The 19509-nt window shown below is 47.6% G+C and overlaps 7 protein-coding genes across 7 annotated transcripts; 3 read left to right on the forward strand and 4 right to left on the reverse strand.

The window, feature by feature from the left end:
* Window positions 1–12: 12 nt before the first annotated feature.
* Window positions 13–1391, forward strand: C8R40DRAFT_627344 (uncharacterized protein). The gene is made up of 2 exons (XM_046235691.1): window positions 13–505; window positions 559–1391. Exons 1-2 carry the CDS (start codon window positions 338–340, stop codon window positions 1021–1023), a joined length of 633 nt encoding a protein of 210 aa, XP_046081904.1. The 5' UTR covers window positions 13–337; the 3' UTR covers window positions 1024–1391.
* C8R40DRAFT_1153667 (AAA-domain-containing protein) lies at window positions 1381–4520 on the reverse strand (the record flags this gene model as incomplete). Its single annotated transcript, XM_046229578.1, has 12 exons — window positions 1381–1645; window positions 1702–1788; window positions 1841–1987; window positions 2040–2198; window positions 2257–2346; window positions 2409–2929; window positions 2985–3404; window positions 3454–3589; window positions 3640–3890; window positions 3949–4200; window positions 4260–4308; window positions 4360–4520. Coding segments are annotated over 12 exons (2387 nt in total), but the record flags the coding sequence as incomplete, so codon positions are not given.
* A 73-nt stretch (window positions 4521–4593) lies between these two features.
* Window positions 4594–6578, forward strand: C8R40DRAFT_1175317 (Gpi16 subunit GPI transamidase component; the record flags this gene model as incomplete). The annotated part of the gene is made up of 7 exons (XM_046232307.1): window positions 4594–4795; window positions 4846–5029; window positions 5088–5476; window positions 5530–5691; window positions 5743–5793; window positions 5846–6049; window positions 6100–6578. 7 exons carry the CDS (start codon window positions 4594–4596, stop codon window positions 6576–6578), a joined length of 1671 nt encoding a protein of 556 aa, XP_046081906.1.
* A 191-nt stretch (window positions 6579–6769) lies between these two features.
* Window positions 6770–7403, reverse strand: C8R40DRAFT_1056002 (uncharacterized protein; the record flags this gene model as incomplete). Its single annotated transcript, XM_046225043.1, has 3 exons — window positions 6770–7048; window positions 7107–7247; window positions 7305–7403. 3 exons carry the CDS (start codon window positions 7401–7403, stop codon window positions 6770–6772), a joined length of 519 nt encoding a protein of 172 aa, XP_046081907.1.
* Window positions 7404–9232: 1829 nt separating this feature from the next.
* C8R40DRAFT_1056155 (uncharacterized protein) lies at window positions 9233–11070 on the reverse strand (the record flags this gene model as incomplete). The annotated part of the gene is made up of 3 exons (XM_046225061.1): window positions 9233–9867; window positions 9933–10405; window positions 10463–11070. 3 exons carry the CDS (start codon window positions 11068–11070, stop codon window positions 9233–9235), a joined length of 1716 nt encoding a protein of 571 aa, XP_046081908.1.
* A 1405-nt stretch (window positions 11071–12475) lies between these two features.
* Window positions 12476–16080, reverse strand: C8R40DRAFT_1175320 (uncharacterized protein; the record flags this gene model as incomplete). The annotated part of the gene is made up of 3 exons (XM_046232308.1): window positions 12476–15112; window positions 15163–15975; window positions 16039–16080. 3 exons carry the CDS (start codon window positions 16078–16080, stop codon window positions 12476–12478), a joined length of 3492 nt encoding a protein of 1163 aa, XP_046081909.1.
* A 350-nt stretch (window positions 16081–16430) lies between these two features.
* C8R40DRAFT_1163035 (aminoimidazole ribonucleotide synthetase) lies at window positions 16431–19261 on the forward strand (the record flags this gene model as incomplete). Its single annotated transcript, XM_046230329.1, is given in 11 exon segments — window positions 16431–16628; window positions 16681–16747; window positions 16804–17091; window positions 17144–17389; window positions 17444–17595; window positions 17645–17783; window positions 17835–18019; window positions 18066–18075; window positions 18095–18331; window positions 18393–18596; window positions 18654–19261. The coding sequence occupies 11 exon segments, from the start codon at window positions 16431–16433 to the stop codon at window positions 19259–19261; spliced, it is 2334 nt and encodes a 777-aa protein (XP_046081910.1).
* Between the last annotated feature and the right edge of the window lie 248 nt (window positions 19262–19509).

Genomic DNA, 19509 nt, shown 5'->3' on the forward strand with positions numbered 1-19509 from the left:
CGGACAGTGTTGTCTTACTTGACCCCCAGAAAATACCCTGTATGTATTGCGCGTATGATACGCATAGTACTATCCACTGGGGCCTCCGGTTCAATTGTTCCTTCAGGTTTGTGGTTCAGCTCCACCTAGAGCTACATCGGGGATCTCTTCAGAACATCCATTTGCAGAAAGCTGTTGTATAGATATAATTGCTCATGATGTCTCCTGTCTGCGCCTTTGTAACAAATAGCTCTCGAAAGATATATGTACAGAGATTATAATGGTCCCGAGAGTGCTGAAGATAACATGTATGCGGGAATTGGGCGCCTAAACTGTTGAGTCTTCTTTCACTGCGAGTATGGCGACACGAAGAAGGGTTGGTGTCAGTAATGCGACTACGGAGGCTGCGCGCAGGCAACTCATGCAGCCAGTCGTCTGCTGGGAAAAAGTCTGGTCAACTCCGGAAAATGCCCCAACCGGTTCTTCACTGAAGGTTTTCAAATGGGTCAAGACAGATCGGATTCCAGTGAGCCACGGCCATACCCTATCACGACAACTTAATCTTACCATGTTTCATAGCACTTTGAAGACGAAAACGAAGTAAATGCACCGCTCGCGCCTTTGCCAGACGAACCGGAAGTTGTGGAAGTTGAAGAAGAAGAAGAAACACAGCCAGTTGCGGAAGAGAAGACGCAAGCAGAAGTAGCAGAAACGTCAGAAGTGATCCAAGAACCCGAGGAATCCAAACCCCCATCTCCGAAACCACAGCTTACTATGTCAATGGAGGATACAGTTGACACCGACAGCGGATTAGACGTCTCACTCAATCCTTTGGACACTAGTGGGGTGGGCGGAGAAAATATGACTACGGAAAGCAGTATGGACTTGGACCTATCAGGTTTGGGGCCTGATGGTCTTGCTCTCACCGACGTGCAAGATCTCTCTCAGATAGAAGGCGAAGATAGTTTAATGGGTGGACCCAATATGGATAGCACCATGGATCCTTTCGCAGCTGAATCTACCGTCACGATGGACGAGAAATAAACACATGGGCCGCAACAGACCGTTTCTCAACCAGGTATTCAGAAAAACACATTTGAAATTAAAACATCTTTGATATTTCGACTCAGGAACTGTCTCTCCCCACATAAAATCTGTCTTCGCAGCTGCAGCTACAAAATTGTCAGCTTCGAGCCTTCTCACAACGAATGCACCCACAAGACAGAGTTTTGACTTCATCATTTGCTCTTTGGGGGGTTTCCGCAGGAACAATCCGGATAACCACAACCTTCAGCAGGTTTAGTGGTGCAGGTCTGAGGTGTTGCAGGCTGGATACAAAGAAGTTAGTTGGGTATTGATGACCATTCGTTGCATACCATATTTTATCTGTTTCCCAGTGGCGAATTGTTTCAGGTTCCCATACTCTCGTGCTCGCTTTTATAATGCGCAAACAGTATCTCAGGCTTGAAGGTTCTGGAAGAATTCCAGACTTCGAACAGATCTTGCGCTACGATTACAATCTTTCCAATCGCAAACATACATCATATCTATTCTAAGCTACGTGCAACCCAGACTGCATTCTCCATAACTGGAATTTTTGTAACATGGCAGGTGTGATCTGTCGTTGCATCGATTTTGCAGCGGCAATGAATGCCGCTTGAGGAACCTGAAACCCAGCGTTTTTGAGCACGAGAGAGAACTTGGAAAACATACACCACTTACGAAAGGTGCGTTAATATCCTTCTGCATCGTAAGGAGCGCGGCTTCTTGACAGAGGGCGGAAATTTCCGCTCCGGAACAGCCTTCCGTCTGTACCACCACCGTTAGGGGATCTTTGCAAACATGGTATTTTTTCACATACCAATGTCGCTATCTGAGAAATGTCCAGATTGTCTTCCACTTTCATATGTTTTGTTCTTATCCTCATGATCTCTTCTCTGCCATTTTGATCTGGAGGACCGACGTATAGAATACGATCCAAACGACCAGGCCGCATCAAAGCTGAGTCCTGACAACGATCGTGAGTGCACGTCTTTTTCCTATTGAAGGAAGGATTTTACGATTGATTCAGGTCTATTCGTGGCGGCCAGTATAGTGACCCCTACAAGCTCTTGCACGCCATCTATTTCGTTCAAAAGACTGGTCAATACACCTTCATGCGAAGAGCCCGCATTCGTATTAGATGACATTCTAGATGTAGCTAGAGCATCTATCTCATCCTATATATATATCCGAGTATTAGTGGAATCCCCCTGCTGAAACAGAACCAAAACTTACAAAGAATATGATTGATGGAGAAGCAGCTCTAGCTTTCCTGAAAATCTCGCGGACCGCTCGTTCAGACTCTCCGACGAATTTATTCAGCAGCTACGGACAAATGATTGAGCAAACTGAACTCAACCAACAAATATGGAACACAGGTTACGCACTTCGGGCCCTTTGACTGCCACAAAGTTTATGCCGCTTTCACAAGCACAAGCCCTAGCCAATACGGTTTTACTACATCCTGGTGGTCCATATAGCAAGATCCCTTTCGGAGGTTTGACTCCCAAGCGCTGAAATGCCTCAGGATGCAGAAGAGGCCATTCGACAGTCTCGCGAAGCTTTGTGATGACATGGGACTGACCACCGACATCAGAGTAACGAACGGGAGGCGTCTCCACGAAAAGAGAACGCATCGCGGAGGGGCGGATAGTTGGGAGCGATGTCATGATATCAGAAAGTGTGACCAATGGCATTTCTTGTTTCTTTTCTGGATTTCCCGATGTAGATGATAGCCAACGCTTGATGGACAATGTCCCCGCTTCTCGAACCACTGCCGCGAGATCAGCACCGACATATCCATGCGCCTTGGAGGCAACAGCGCGCAGGTCTTCCGAAGTAATATCATGAGGTGTTTTCAAGAGTAAAGTCTTGAGAATGGATAGTCGTGCATCCGCGTCAGGTACTCCTGAAGGAGAATTCTTCATTCGATATTCACTATAAAAATATTAATGTAAACTTGCCTATCTCAATTTCTCGGTCGAACCTCCCGGGACGTCGAAGAGCTGGATCTATCGCGTTTGGCCGGTTGGTAGTTCCAATAACAACGACTCTACTATCGTCCTCATTATCATCTTCCATACCGTCTAGTATCGTAAGCAAAGTAGCAACTACCCGCTTTTCGACCTCACCCCCTCCTTCTTCTCGTTGCGGAACCAGGGCATCTACTTCGTCTAAAACTACTATGCAAGGGCTTTTATCTCTGGCCTCCTTGAATACATCCCGAAGCTTGGATTCCGTTTCACCGTGGTAGGCAGATGATAGTTCAGGACCATTGACAACAATGACTGACGACATTGTCGACCCAGCGATGGCGCGCGCGAGATGGGTTTTGCCTGTCCCCGGAGGACCATGCAGGAGTATTCCACGAGGAGGCTTCAAGTCTGATTCAATTTGAGTGTGGATCTCGATTGTTTGGCAATAGACACGTACTGAAATAGCGGAACAGATCAGGGCGAGTAAGGGGAATCTCTAGTAAATCTTTGATTTCAGAAATTTGCTTGTCCAAACCTCCGACACTGGCGTAAGCATCATCTTCAGACTGTTTCTCTAAAATTTCTATGTCAGGCTAAGCAAACTTCAGTAAACTGAGAAACATGAGCTATCCATATACCATACCTTTTGCGGTAGGCCTGTATCAGTGTGATCATTCTCTGTAATAGTTACCACCGTGTCCCAGCTCACAGTCCAGATACAGGGCTGTGATTTCCATCCGAGTGCTCCAAAACGCTCGGATACTTCGTCAATGTCTGTTTTTAGAGGGCTGGTAGGAGTGTTTGTAGTAGCGACTGATATGACACAATATCGACGAGGCCTCCCCTCGTACATCACCTCCAAAGTTTGGGTCGATGTGAGATACTTGATATCCACTAGCAACGTCAGGATCGAATGAGACTAATCCTGAACCAAATAACGGATAGGGCACACCTAGGGATTCACGAAGTAACAAAGGTAGCCAATCCTTCTCTTTCTCGTGGGATTTCTTCATCGAGCTCGTCGACGCTTTGTTCGGAATGGGAACTTCCTTCAGCCTAATGATGCCTGCATCCTTGCTTTGCTTGATCGTTGGAAGTTTTACAGGGGGTTTAGATGTCGTAGGACCAGTAAGAGGGAATATAGATGCCTGTTGCCCGGATTCCAGTTGTGCTGTGAGAAGAAGAGCGATGGAGAGTACGATTGCTTTCGGTTCCCTATCGATCAATTTGATGTTATCAGCAAGAGTAAAAGAACTGACCTACAGCTTGGTGGTTGTTCGAGCGAAGGCCATACGATGCCGACAGCAAAAGCCTGAACTAATGTTGCAGAGATCTCGATAACTGAACGTCTTCATTTACATACCTTTAGCGGTTCCTCTGATTTGAAAACGGCCACAACATCACCAGTTGTCAATTTGAGGTTTTTGAGAGTATCTGCATTGAGAATGACGCGTCGTGAGGTTCGGAAAGTCGAGGAAGAACTCTGTTCAGTGACAGAAACTGTGAACCTGGAGAGAGACATCACCGCAAGTGATTTTAGCGCCGGACGGCGAGCGCTCATAACTTTATTTAGTACCACCTCCATCTTCATCATGCGATGTTGAGGACCGGTCTTTTCCTGATTTTCCTATTGCTCAGCTCTGTCTTTTGCCTGGAGGATTCGACCGAGGAATTTGAAGAGCATTTGTCGATCAAATCGCTGAAAGACGGACGTGTAGCGTTCAGTTTCACATTTAAAACTTTACTACGGGATGCTATACCGAGAGATCCTCGGACGCTCGCATTTGACAATGATGATTGTATGTTAGCTACTTCTATCCCTGTATACTCCTCGTTAACACAGAAGAAGCACAACATTACACACTCTTTCCTCTGACTTTGGGGCAAATACTTCGCCAATACGCAATTACCGAGCTACATCTCACCCTCAATGCCGGAAAGTGGAACTATGACGCTTGGGGGTATCCTGATGAACCAGATGTAGGAGTCGGCGCTGAATTGCGGGCGTGGATGGCCGGTGATTCTATCTCCAGGTGAGGCACTTGAGGTTTCGTCGAATGCTGACGAGTCAATAACCCTACCGTACTATAGTATCGATGACCGCTGGCAGGGTGTTCGCAATGCACTGGCCGGTCTCTTCTGTGCCTCTTTGGGCTCCCTTGATGAACAAAGGACTACTTCTCCGCGTTCGACGTTTCCACCAGAAGGAGCTCTTCCGGATTGGGGTCTGCCACACGAGTTGAGGCATGCTTCGCACGCGTCTGAACACGTCTGTACAGAAAACCTCACGCCATTCCTCAAGCTTCTACCCTGTAAATCGCGCTCAGGACTCGCGATGCTGCTTAACCCACATCGGATATTCGACGCAGATTGGCACGGTATAGGTCTTCATGTCATTTGGCGTCCGGAGGGCGTCGAAGTTCGGCTCAGTGTTCAGCTGGTTTCTGACCCTCTGCGAGTATCAGGACAAAAGAAACAAGGTGCATCCAAAGCTCATACAGTTATATTCTGGTTTTTGATCCTGCTGTGTCAGACTGGTCTTTCAGTTCTCTATTTGACCGCAAGGTTGAGAAGGCGTGTCCTGTCGCCAAGTCTAGTCGTGTCTCCGTGGAACTCCCAAGCTCCGGCGTCTATAGAGTCTATCCTGAACCTCCGCAAGTCAAAGACGGAATAGCATACTATGATTTGAAAAACGGTGCGTGTCTTCCTGCGCCTTGGCCGGGCTGATTGCTCATCGCATCTCCAGCCAATGAAGTGTGTGACATAGGGACAATGTGGCCTACCGATTTCGAATACCGTACGCGATACATCATTATTTGTTACAACTTCCTGAGGAATTACTCATCTAGCGTTATCTAAACCAAACCCGGCTCTCGTTCCGTTCTCGGTCAGACGCAATCTGCTCGGGTCGACTCAAGATAGAGGGCAACTTTCAATCGTACTGACCAACAATGAACAAGATGTGTTGCAGCTGCTTTACCTGGAAACCATGCCATGGATCATACAATTCTATTTGCACACCATTCGTGTTCATGCTGACGACGCTTTAAGAGGTAAGAAGCCTTCCATCTACGATCTGGTCTATACTTATCTTCCGCCCTAGACGATCTCATTTCAAATATATCATACATTCTGCCAATTCCCCATGCTCGCCCCGCCACTTTCGAATCCGTTCTGACATTACCGGGACGGAGCACTGTAACGTTCACCATGGACGTTGCCAAAGCCTTTCTGCGGTATACAGAACATCCACCTGATGCTCAACGTGGTTGGGACCTTCCCCCTGCGATCTTCACTCCTCTGCGACAATCTTCTCACAATTCTACCAACCTCGGTAAAAGGGTGTATTCCCCCTCCTTGCTCGTCGACTTGGCCACTCCCGATTTTAGCATGCCATACAATGTGATCATCTTCACTTGTTCTGTGGTGGCGTTCATCTTTGGGAGCGTGTTCAATGTGCTGACGAGGAAATTTATCGTCGTTCGTCTGGAGCCTCAGAAACGATCTGAGAGTTCGCCGAGCAAAAACCTAGATTCTGATGAATCGGGAAAACCCGACACGAGCAAATCGAATGTTCACTGATTGTTCAAAGTTTGTGTAATACATAGTACTACACAGTGGATATATACATTGTTGCGTAGTACTTGATACTAGTGGATATACAGCTGTGATGAATATGCAAACAAGCAATTATAGCGAATTAGCGACATAGCAAGGTTGTAATGACGAGGATAACGACGAGGATATGTAGTACAAGCCAGCTCAACTTCCTGTCATTTATACGTACTCGAACTCGGATCCAAGGGGAACGAGGGCACAGGATAGTCATCCCAAACGCGGTCTCCATCCAGGAATCTTCGTAGGCGCGAAACCTGCGACGATAAATACAACATTATGATCTGCATCTCGATATTAAGGTGCAGCTTCAAGATCTCTTCACAGGTTTTCAACGCCTGTGTACGGGTGGAAACAAACATGTTTCCAGCAAATCCGAGCTCTTTGAGGTTATCGATGAGTTCACCAAATTCTGCACACCATGCTAATACACCCAGCTATCAGAGACAGAGATAAAATCAGTGAAGAAAGAATTTGACGCGACTTGTGGCGTACCTGGCCGTACTGTTTGTACCGTGCGTACAATACGTTGGGCGCTGCACTAAGAGCGAACTCGAACGCCTCATTCTGGTCAATAACTGCACTATCAGGCACATATGGTGTTCCTATTGGTTCGGCAGGTTGATGATGAGGACGCTGAGTCGAAGGGAAAAAGTTAGCAGGATAAACAAGAATTAGACAGGCCACACGCACCAAATGTTCGGGAGGTGCTTCCTTGAACCATTCCATATTCTCATAATCTGTCTCTCCGCCAAAATCGACGACATCGTTACGTTTGCCAGCATAGTCCATCTTATTATGGTTGGCAATAGAAAGACCGGCTTCGATGAAAAGAGTCGAAAGGAAATTCGAGAAACCACGTGGGAGATCCGGTTCTGTAGGTCCAAGAGTAGGGACAAATATATCTCTTGTAGGAGGAGGAGAATCTGAGACGAGGGTAGGCTTTGAATCCGGAGAGTCAAATGAGTCGGTATCAGATTCGAAAGACTCGAGCTGCGCGAAGGAAGCACGTGAGGCGAACTGGATGTATGAAGGAGTCGGAGAACGTGGTATCGCAAGGGGAGAAGGAATTCCCGCAGTGGGAGTAGAAACAGAGAGAAAAGGTGTTGAGGGCTTGAGGAGAAGAGCTTCAGGCTAACTGCAAGTCAGACTCGAGGCATCGAAGCGATTTTAAATATCAAGTTGCTTACCTTATACACCGGATCATTCCGTTCTTCTCTCCGCGCATTGATGATCGATACGAATGACTGGCGAATGTCTGCCACCTCGGGATATTCCAGCCAGTCTACTGCTTCCAGAGGCGATAGAAGGGGACTATCAGAGCAGCTGGACACTAGAATCCGAGGAGGAATCGGCAACGGAGACGGAGATGAAGGTGTTGCTATATCTTCCGAACTTGCCAAAATCACTGTTGGAGGTTCTGGTCTAGGCTCAGGCTGCACGTTTCTGCTCAACCACGAGGGAGATGGAGGTATGAACGAATTCCTGTTTGACATAGATAGCTCTGCACTAAGGAGTGACGAAGGAGAGGCAGTAAGTTGAAGAGGGTCAACCACTTGGTAGGTCTTTTGCTCTTCGACTGGTGGATCAGGAGGAGTCCTGGTCGGACGAGGAGGACGGACAATGATGGTTGTACTCTCGGCTACCACAGTAGGTCCAGCCTTTGTCGAGGTATGGCGTCCAAGACGGGTCAAGGCTCTGGTAAGAGATTTGAAGGGGCCATTGCTTTCTCGGCTACTAGACCTTTCTCTCGGTATCTCTGTTACTGGAAGAGACTTCGAAAGATGTTCTTCCTCAATCAGCGGCCTTGGTAAAAGCGGCCACGTATATCCTGCTGGGGTCATGGGCGTCACTGGAATATGTGATGGCGGTTGAGGAAATTCATCCAGAATCGAACTGGTCTCTGACTTGTTAAAGAAGGGAAGGTGAACTCGCTCCTTGTGTTGAATGGACTTGGGCCTCCGAAGAGAAACAGAAATTCGAGAGAGATTCTTCAAACGGGTGAAGGAAAAACGGGAAGATGTTTCGGGAACAGGTGTCCTTACAGCAAGAGTGAGCGAAGAGGATCTGGCAGTAACTGGGTCGTCGAGTGGAATTGGGAGGTCCTGGGTAGAGATATGACAGTAATCCGAGTCGGTCCAACCATCCTCAACCACGCTCGATAACGGATTCGCAGTACCAGCAGCGGATCCCAGTTTGTCTTTGCTGGAAGATAAAGATAATAATTTCGTCGTCGAGCGCTGTAACGAGCCACGAAAGCCTCGTACAACTTTCGACGTTATCGTGGGGGTTCCTGGAGTTGAGTGAGCCATTGGTGCGCGTCAGCCAAGTCCCACTCAAGAGACTCAAGCATAGTGAGCCGAAATCTTGCGTACCTACTTTTGAAGTAGTCTGGACAAGATCGAGGGCGTGTTCGACGTGAGCCCCCCCTCGTGGATTGTGGAGGGCGATCAATGCATGAGCGTAATCGTCAAGAAACGGAGCGGAGACACTAGGCAAGCGTAATTCAATTGCGGTACAGAAAACAAGATAGCTAGTAGACACAATTGTGGACATACATACATTCAATCCGACAAGAAACAACCTGAAATGATCGATCAAAATGGACACCCAGACAGTTGTCAATCGTCAAAAGTCAGCAAATTAGCTTCTTGATCATGAGAAAGTGCTTGCGTTCGTCGATATTCTTTCCAGCGCAGAAACACGTCTCGCAAATTCAGCGGCAAAATTCCGAACCCTGATGCAAGAACTTCAAGCATTCTCCAGCCGGAACCACCAGCTACGAGAAGCCATATAAAGCCTATTGTAGCCCCGGACCCTTTGATCGTCGCATAGAACGTTTTGTGACTATCAGGAGGGTTCTTGATCCCGACCGTGCGGATCCATGAACCTTCTCCAACCTGCATCACTCCATCCATCCCTTGTCCTGCAACCCCGCTAACTCCTCCCTCTCCGCCATCACACCATAGTACCATTGTATCTAGCTCTTTAGCTCGTTGCTTTGCTTGCTCCCACATTGCATCCCCAACAGCCAAATCCCACGTACGAGCGGGACCAAGAATTAGCTGAGGCTTTTCGGAACTCGAGGTTGAAGGGAGATCAGCGAATGGGTCGGGCATCGCGAAATCCAGACAGATAGACGCTGTCACAGAAATCGGTCTAATAGCAGGACCGGAAGCCCATTTGGGCAACTTGAGATCAAAAGTAAAGAGAGGCGGAGGGTTGTCCGATTTCTGTAGTCGAAATGATTCCGCGACTATCAACATGTATATTAAAGCAATGAGCACTCTATCACAGAAAGGATTGTGAATTTCCACTCACTCGGAACCAGATTCCTCTTAAAATACAACATTTCAGTTACATTGCTTTTTGACACTAGAGCCAGACCCGTGCGTCTCAACGGATGTCCGCGTCCAGTGGGATCAGCGAGGTCTCGATAAGACTCTTCGAATGACACGCCTACACGTTGGTTTGGGCTAGTGATCATGCTCCTGACCGTTTCCAATGCATTCTTTCTTTCATCTTCATCCGTGAAGCTTACTGCGCCTTCCGGCCAGAGAAGTATATTAGCAGTGTTCATGGTTCTGCTTTCGATAAGGAAATCTTCGAAAGTGAGTTGAAGGTGATTTTGCTTTGATTTAGCACGCGGTGGAAGGACACACCCAACGGTAAGTGGCGTCGAGTCACTTGCGATGATAGGTCGGGGTAGTGCCAAGTCTGACCCATGCCAGATATAAGATGGCGCTGTAAGTGCTAGCAGCACTGCTCCAAAAGTCAAGGTTCCCTTGAACCGACTCTTAATCACAGAATCGATGGAATGGGGGACTAAATGCTCATGATCAAGCAACGACGCCTCCTCCGGTGATTCCTCACCCATATACCACATCTCTCCCAGTTGCGAAAACACCACTGCCCACGCAGCGACCAACCAGTCCTTGATCGGGCTACCGAAAACGGGCATAAGCCAATCATATGCTGGGGATCCAGAAACGGGGCTCCAAGATGTGAGATCCCCCACGGGGCTCATATGTGCTAATGCATACCAAGCTGTAGCCCATATGGCTGGAAATAGCATAATTTGGGTCCAGGATGAGTACATCCATAGTCGTGTTCGAGATCGAGCGTATACGATGACCAACAGCAGAGTTATGAAGCTAGTGATAGCCCCGTGACTAAAGAGTACTAAAAGAGAGGTGAAAGGTGTTGAAAGAGCGTTTAGAGAAGGTTTAAACCAGTGGAAAGATTTGACCAAAGATAGGGCAAACCAGAGCACAAAAATACGAGTTTTGGCAGAATGGGAGGTGAGCAGGTGGGCAGAAAATAATAGGATCGAGAGGTGAAGCGTAAAAGGAATAAATGAAGGAACTGTAGTCAATGCGAACACTGATGTAAGGAATGTAGCAGAGAATAAGGAGAGATTCTGGTGAGCATGAAATAGCGTATAGCGAAGGCTACCCATGATCGCTAGGATCGTGGCGTTTTAGGAGGAACGATCTTGATTTTATACAACTGTTGAATTTATTGACGCCTTTGAAGCGCTGATAATTAGTACTATATATATATGATATCAATGATAATACGTACATGAACTTCTTCGCAGTAACTGCTGGTAGCGGCGCAGCAGAATACATAACATGCATTCGCATGTGAGCCTCCTTCGTCCGGCTTGGAGGGGGCCGAAGGCCCCCTCCGTTCCAAGTACGTCTCACATGTGGTGCTCGCTTCGAAATTCTAGTTTCGAGGGGTGTCGGTGCTGGCGCACCTCCGTAAAACAATTATCAAGACACTATAATGATTACACAAGGATGATATACTGAGCAAGTAAGAATGTACAAGGTAATGGAAGATAGATAGTCGCGACTGAATTCGATGACGAGGGATTACCAAAAACGGCGGTGGCTGTGACCTCGTGGGATTTGCGAATATAGAATTGACGAAATTTTTCACCCTATGGCCAGTATACAGAATAAGAGAAAGCCATGTAAGTACACTACAGCAAACCCGACTGCTCAAGGGTTTACAGGTCCGGCCCCGGTCTATGCTCCGGCCACGAGTATGTAGAGCTGTCTTTTCCTTTCAGTAGTCACGGTACCATGAAGACCAGTAGCCCTAACCAGCTATGTATATCTTAGCTTAATCACGGGCAACGCTGCATCTACTTTCGATTTCAACCTGAATTTCCTGGACTCATGCAAGAAAGCGCATTGGCATCTAATACTTTAAGGAATTTCCATCCTGATCCAGCGAGATCCAGCGTCTTCCCTCGTCTTCCTCAGACCTTCATCGACGTCCTTTTCATCAAATGTCATATGTAGTCTTTTGCGACACTATCCGGGCTACATTCGCCAATGTGATCATTCTTTTTCTGGTATGTATGTTGGTCTACACACAAAGACACACAACCATCATTTTTCTCCGACAAATATTGACCTGTACGACTGAGTTTACGCAACCCCCCCTCCGCATGTTTGCAAATCAAGAGAACAGAGCATATAGTCACCATCATATGCATATCATGCACTTGCAGTCGCAGAAAAAAAATTGGGACAAGACTAATACAAAAGTGAGAGTACCGTAATAGTTCGAAGGTAACTTCAAGGTATACTTGGTGATGAATGAGAATGAGATATGTGGGCAGTATGCATAAGAATCAAAGCAATGAATTGAAAAAGAGGGAAACTGAACTACCGCAATTACATTACTATTATCAAACCAGAAAAAATAAGAGTGAGTGTTTGAGTGATCTACGTCGTATCTCCAAGGGTCCGTGGGTCGTAAACTCAACTGTTATTGAGTGTCAGGAAGCAAAAAAAACCAAGAGGGAAATATCTAAATAGTTTATGAAGTTGGTGTTAAGCATCAATTTAACGTGCAGCGGAAACCTCAGCAAACGTTGTCCAATATTCAGAGGGGCGTTCAGTTTTAGGAGTATTACTATTATCCGTGAACGTTTGCGAGATACGTGCCAAAGATGGGGTGAGTGTTTCTCGAGGCGGCTCTGGGAGAGGATTGGGCGGACGAATAAAACTGAGCAAGTCGGAAGGAGTGGTCGTGGTTGAAGGTGATGCTCGGGGAGGAGATGGAGCAGAAGATGAAGATGATGCTCGGGGCGGCGAGGAAGCGATGGACGCGGGGGCAACATGACCAGCTGGCAAAGACGACGGGGCATATATGATTGGCGGAGGTTGCGTAGGCATTGAATGGTAGATATGAGTTGCGGATCCCTGACTAGCAAAATTTTGAACAACAAACGAGGTATGACTTGAACCATGGGTTGCCCCATTGCTTTTGCTCGTAGTGGACGGAAAAATTGAACCAGTGGAAGTTGGAACCGAGGAAGCAGACATGGCCATGGCCATTGGTGGTGCGACCGCTTCATTATTTGGCTCCATTCCGTACATGCTATGACCTTTGTACAGCCGTTCCATTTCCCAAGCTTCGCGCGCCCGTAAAGCATTGAGATCTGCTGCAGACGGTAATTCAGACGTTGGTCGGGCTGACTTTGACGGGGCACGTTCTAGAGGTCGAGTGGAGGAAGAGGAAGAAGGTTTGGTAGGAGAAGCCGAATGAGATCCAGAGATTTTCCTATTACTTCGTTGACCATCTCGCGTCCGTCCTGACCGTGTCTCTTCCTGCGCGCGCATAGAAGCAGGAGCGGGAGAACGACTCTCCATACTACTGGAACGTGCAACAGCCTTATTACTGTATGTTTTTTGTGTTTGTGGGACATTATCAACTGAATGTTGTCTACTCGATCTCGAGCTTGGTTTTCCACGCCGATCGCTGCCTTCCGCGTCCACTTCGGTAGATTTCTTTTCCTGTCTCCGTGACTCTTTGCGAGCATCGCGATCTTTCTCCCGTGTGTCCCCGTGATCTCGATCCGACCTATCCTGGTCCTTGGATTTACTAGACCTTCTTGTGTGAGCCACCTCTTCCACTACTTCCCACTGTTCTCCAGCAGCTGGAATTATCTCACAGGCAGTTTGGACATTGCCGGATTTGGTTCGAACAAGTTTGAATGTCTCTGTCTCTCTTGTAGTTACCGAGCTGATCCCGGGAGAAGGATCTCGTGATGAGGTTCGCCTAGGTACCGAAGAAGCAGTTGACTCTGTGGGGATTGCCAGCTCATCGTTGATTTGGGGCGTTGGAGGATTGACCAACATTGATGCAGCAGAAAGTGGGGAGTCTTCTACAATGGTTTGGCTGACTGAAAGATGTGAAACTCTATGGGTCAAATACTCGTCTTGTATTTGTGCTATTGGAGTCGATGACACATTAACAGAATGAGGAACAGGAATGGGTTGAGTTGTAGCTGGAGGCGGAGGGGGGGCAATAGTCTTAGGCAGAGGAATCGGCTTCGTAGTGGCTGAGGGAGGAGGTGGAGCAATTGACACATCAGGAAGAGGTACTGGCTTAGTGGTTGACGAAGGTGGTGGCGGTCCACGCTCGGGGGAGCGAGGCCGCCTATGTTCTTCCGAACGTCTGTGGTTCGAGGGGATGGGACTGATCACCCTTTCCGAAGGGATATGTGAAACATTGTCATCTAAAGATTGCCTCTGAGAATATCCAGCAGAATATCCAGCAGAGGCACTACCATGACGTGGAGACTTTATTGCATTAGCGGAATCAGAAGTATAGATATGGCCGTTCAAAGGTGATGAAGAGAATGATGTTGAAGCAGGATTTTGCGCCGGCGCAGGGAAAGGAGGGGAATAGCTGACGGCAGAAAGTGAAGGATCTAGTGGCGCGTGTTGACTAAGTCCACTAGAGGAGCGCTTGTCCGCGCTTCGCCATGGCTGAGAATCAGATGTATTAGCCTGATGCACTGGCAAAGGAGCATCCACTTGGGGAGGCGTACTGATTTCCGAACTCGGTGCATCCGGATTAGCCACCATTAACTTTCCCGTGGCAGGAAACGAAGCCTCTACCGAGATTGAAGATCTCCGATCAGGGTCATGGATAGCCTTTAATGTGATTTCGTCGACTTCAATGTTGTCCAGTGAAGGAGGCGGAACTCTTTTTGAGAGTTTTTCAGAGGATTTGTTGAACGCCAATCGCATCTCAGTGGAGTGGTCTTCTGTGTGCGGAAGGCTTTCATGATCCACAGTGCTCGACTGTTTCCTTGTCACGCTGAAGCGTTTGGTGAGACGTCCAATTATGCTACCTCTTCTGTCTTTCTTGATAGCAGATATAGGCCTGTGCGATGAGGGAGGGACAGGTGGCATAGTGGATGCCCTCTTCGACTTCTCATCGCGAGGAGGATGTGGTTGTGATAAAATATCAGCTACAGGCGAGGTGGGTAATGAATGTGAGGTCGTTTTACCGTAGCTGCCAAATATACCGGACAAGCCACGACGCTTGCTCAATTTCCTAGGCATATGAGATCCTTCTGTGAGAGGGGCCTGCAAATGGATGGCAGAGGTAGACTGGGATAGAGGAGATGGAGTCACTGTTTTGCGTCTAGCTGGCGTTGTTATACTCGAGCGACGAGAGCGAGAAGGCTAGTAATACAATTGAGGAATATAAAAATAGAAAGTGCGACTACACTTACATCGACATCCGCAGCAATAGGACCACTGCTCGCAAGGCCAATGTCGTAGGGAGACTCATGATGCCAGTTAGTCCCCCAAGGATCAGAGACATCTAACAGGTCAACGTTATCGTGAGCTGATTGGGAAGTTTTTCGAGATCGAGGTTTAATACCCAAGTCTGCCACACGTGTCTGCGAAGAACTTGGAGTAGGAAGCGGCGAATGCGATGGTGTCCTACTTGGAACCGGAAGCCGTGTGGCATCATCGAGACGCTCTGGCATTGAGCTGGTACCCATTGCAGGAAAGGAAGGTGAGAAAATGGACGGTGGACGCGCACCGGGTCGGTACACTGAAGGAGGAATGAGATGGTGGTTCCGGTAGTAGCGAGGACCAACAGGATTGTGAATGGGGAATCTGACTTTGAACGACGGGGTCGAAGACCAATCTTCTTTACTGTACCATGCAGGAAGCTCTTTCAAAGCATCGGGTATGATTGACGTAGTTGGAAGACTGGTAACCGAATCGTTCTTCTCATTCTGTTCCAACGTATCCATTTCTCCAGCATCTTGCTTCTGTTCCGGCTGCTTTCCAACCAGTTTCGAAGCAGTTATCGTCGTTGTCGAGTTTAATGATGGTCCTGGTTCGGGCGCTGGACTCGTCGCTGCGGTTTTGCTTGAACGTTTAACCGATTTACGAGAGAAAAGGTGGCCCTGGGATTTTCGCTTAGCAGACGACGCCTTTCTTTCAAGCCTTTCACGTTTCTCCATGTCCTCATAAAAGGCTTTCAACGACGAATCATCCGGTGACGCCAACTTTGCATCCTGGCCTTGAGACTATGATGAAGACAGGAATGAATGAATATATATATTAGCGTAATGAAATCTGGACAAAGTCACCTCCTCAAAGGGCTCGGCAGCGAACATTGGGTTGTATGTCATGGTGATAACGTAGAATGGTGACGATATGAATGGAAAGGCTGCTGGCTAGCAGCGCAGCCGGTCAAGAAAGCCCAAGTGTGAAATAACTGGAATTGGCACAGTACACGTGCTCAGCTTTGGAATCGTATGCTCCTTAAACTTTTACCGTAAAAAATTTATGGCAACAACGCATTATTTAATTTTATCGACGCCATTCTCAACTTCTATCATCGAGCTATACTTCCTAGTATTTAAGCTCATAACGTTGGAATATAATGCGAGTTCTGGACGTGACTCCGACGCGGATTCAAACATTGACTATTGACTGATTTGGAAAGAATTTTTGATTTTATCGTCCTTTTCAGCACTCCATGAGTCTCAAAATCCTTCTGCTCGGCGCTGGAGGCAGAGAACACGCATTAACTTGGAAATTGGCCCAATCGCCACTGGTTGAACATATATATGTTTGTCCAGGAAATGGCGGGACAAATCAAGAAGCAAAAGCTAGTAATTTAAACCTTCCGTTGCATGATTTTCCTCAGCTTGTCGACTTCGCTGTTAAGACCGGTGTATGTTGACCATCGTACATTTCCTTCCCTCCTCTTATCGAGCCTATCGCAGGTCAATCTCGTCGTGCCCGGTCCTGAACAACCACTGGTCGATGGCGTCGAAATGTACTTTCGCAAAGGTGCGTCTCAAGCAGTCTTCCAAACGTTTTCCTCATTAAGCCCAATAATATTCCAGTTGGAATACCGGTTTTCGGACCAAGTCCGCTCGCTGCCAGAATGGAAGGATCTAAATCGTTTTCAAAAGATTTCATGGCGCGGCACTCCATCCCTACGGCAAAGTTCCGCGTCTTTCAATCGTCGCAAATCGACAAAGCCATCCATTATGTCAAGACTTGTGGTCATCTGGTTGTGCTGAAAGCTGATGGTCTCGCAGCTGGCAAGGGAGTACTAATTCCGCAGTCTGAAGAAGAAGCGATCGCTGGACTAAAAAATATCTTGGTCGAAAATGTTTTCGGAGCTGCAGGTAAGCGTTCAGCATGTGGAGTCTGTGCAATACCGATCATGTGAGTGCGCAGGTAATCAAGTCGTCGTCGAAGAACAATTGACAGGTCCAGAAATTTCTGTCCTCGCCTTTTCCGATGGATACACCGTAGTACCTCTCCCTGCCGCTCAGGACCATAAACGTATCGGTGAAGGGGACGTTGGTTTGAATACTGGGGGGATGGGTGCCTACGCCCCTGCCCCGGTTGCATCGCCTGCAATCATGAAGCAGATCATGGAGGAATCTCTCCGACCTACTATTGACGGAATGCGGAGAGACGGTCAGAGTCTACCCCTTATAATTTTACATCATCTGACTCTCGGGTTATCATTAGGGTTTCCTTTTGTTGGCATGCTCTTTACTGGGTTTATGCTGACTTCAAACGGACCAAAAGTACTAGAGTATAACGTCCGTTTCGGAGATCCCGAAACGGAAGCTCTCGTCCTTCTCCTTGACCAAAAGGCGGACTTGGCCGCCATCCTACTCGTAAGTTCCAACTTTTCAGCTTTGTTTCCCAATATCTCATTCGCAATAGGCCTGCGCGGAGCACCGTTTAGATAGTGTTCCCGTTCCTATACGAAATGGTGTTGCAGTGTCCGTTGTCCTTGCTTCCGCTGGATATCCAGGAAGTTACGCTAAAGGCAAGCAAATCCAGTTTGGAGAACTACCCTCAGGTATTACTATTCATTTACCATCGCTCGAACTGTCTGATTAACACACTTCAGATACGGTTGCATTCCATGCCGGTACAGAACAGAAATCCGGGGCGACTCTGACAGCAGGCGGACGGGTTTTGGTTGCTGCTGCTTTTTCGGCGACTTTAGAGGAAGCCTTGAAGATTGTCTATCAAGCTGTAGATCAGATATCCTTCGAAGGCAAGACATACAGACGAGATATCGCACATCGGCCAGTCTTAGTGTCTTATTTATCATTCTCCTCTCCTCATTGTTTTGTAGGGCATTGAAAGTTTCTGGTTCGAATAAAGGTTTGACATATGCACAGGCTGGTGTATCAGTAGATGCAGGTAATACCCTTGTCGAAGTTATCAAACCCTTTGTGCGGTCCACTCGTCGATCAGGCGCAGATGCCGAGATCGGTGGATTCGGTGGGGTCTTCGACCTCAAAGCGACAGGATATATAGATCCTGTACTCGTCAGTGGCACAGATGGTGTAGGCACCAAACTTCGTGTTGCCGTAGATGCAGGGATTCATGATACCGTCGGTGTGTCTCTATCTTATTTCTGCCTAGAATACTTCTCAACGTGCCAATGGATTGGGGATAGGCATAGACTTGGTCGCGATGTCCGTGAACGACCTGTTAGTACAAGGCGCTGAGCCTCTGTACTTCCTAGACTACTATGGCTGTAGCAAACTTGACGTCGCCATCGCATCTCAAGTGATACAGGGTATAGCTGAAGGATGTCGGGAGGCTAAATGTGCATTGATTGGAGGTGAGACCGCCGAAATGCCCGGGATGTACCAGCCAGGTCAGCGTTACATAAACGTTCAATTTGACTGTGCTCTGATAGGAACTCGGTTCATAGGAGACTATGATCTCGCAGGGTTCGCTGTCGGTGCCGTAGAAAGAGAACGAATACTACCCTCTAATAATATCGTCGCCGGAGACATCCTTTTGGGTGTCGCCTCCTCCGGTCTTCATTCGAATGGCTTTTCTCTCGTACGAAAAATTTTGGAGACCACGAACTTGTCGTATTCATCTCCTTGTCCGTGGGACACCACTCTCACCCTTGGTCGAGCTTTGCTTAAGCCCACCGCGATCTACATTAAACAAATATTACCGGCAGCGCAAGCAGGTTACATAAAGGGCATGTCTCATATCACCGGCGGAGGTTTCGTCGAAAACATTCCTCGTGTGCTTCCAAAAGAGCTAGGATGTTCGATAGATGCTTCATCTTGGGAGCTACCCCCGGTTTTCCAATTTCTCATGAAGCAAGGGGGCGTAGAACCGTTGGAGATGGCAAGGACATTCAACAATGGAATCGGTATGGTTGTCATTGTCAGTGAGAGTAGTGCCCCCTTGGTAACAGAGACATTGCGCAAAGCAGGCAATGCAGAGATATATCAGATCGGGCGGGTTACGTCGAAGGTAGGAGTAGTAATGGAAAACATACATGTATGGAACCCAACGTAGTAGTAGGTTCACAAAATACATAAGTTGTGTGTGGACAGAAAGCATGTGTGTAATGACAATATTAGAGTATGAGTGAGTAGATGAGCAAGAGTCAACATACACTGTAAAATAACAGGCAAAGACCAAAGGCTCGAAGGAAAGACAGCAGGATGAAAACGAGTTGCAAATACCGGGTAATGTATGACAACGGCGGAAGAGAAAAGGACGGGGGGTGGTATGCTCAAGAAAGGGACATTTCTACAAGAAAT

The sequence above is a fragment of the Lentinula edodes genome, assembly GCF_021015755.1.
Source record: "Lentinula edodes strain Le(Bin) 0899 ss11 chromosome Unknown C8R40scaffold_42, whole genome shotgun sequence".
NCBI classification, from domain to species: domain Eukaryota; kingdom Fungi; phylum Basidiomycota; class Agaricomycetes; order Agaricales; family Omphalotaceae; genus Lentinula; species Lentinula edodes.

What these genes read in the sequence shown, in the direction of transcription:
- C8R40DRAFT_627344 (XM_046235691.1), top strand. Translation starts at nt 338, where the DNA reads ATGGCGACACGAAGAAGGGTTGGTGTCAGTAATGCGACTACGGAGGCT. An exon ending in TCAAGACAGATCGGATTCCA is followed by an intron (nt 506 to 558) that starts GTGAGCCACGGC and finishes CATGTTTCATAG; the next exon opens with CACTTTGAAGACGAAAACGA.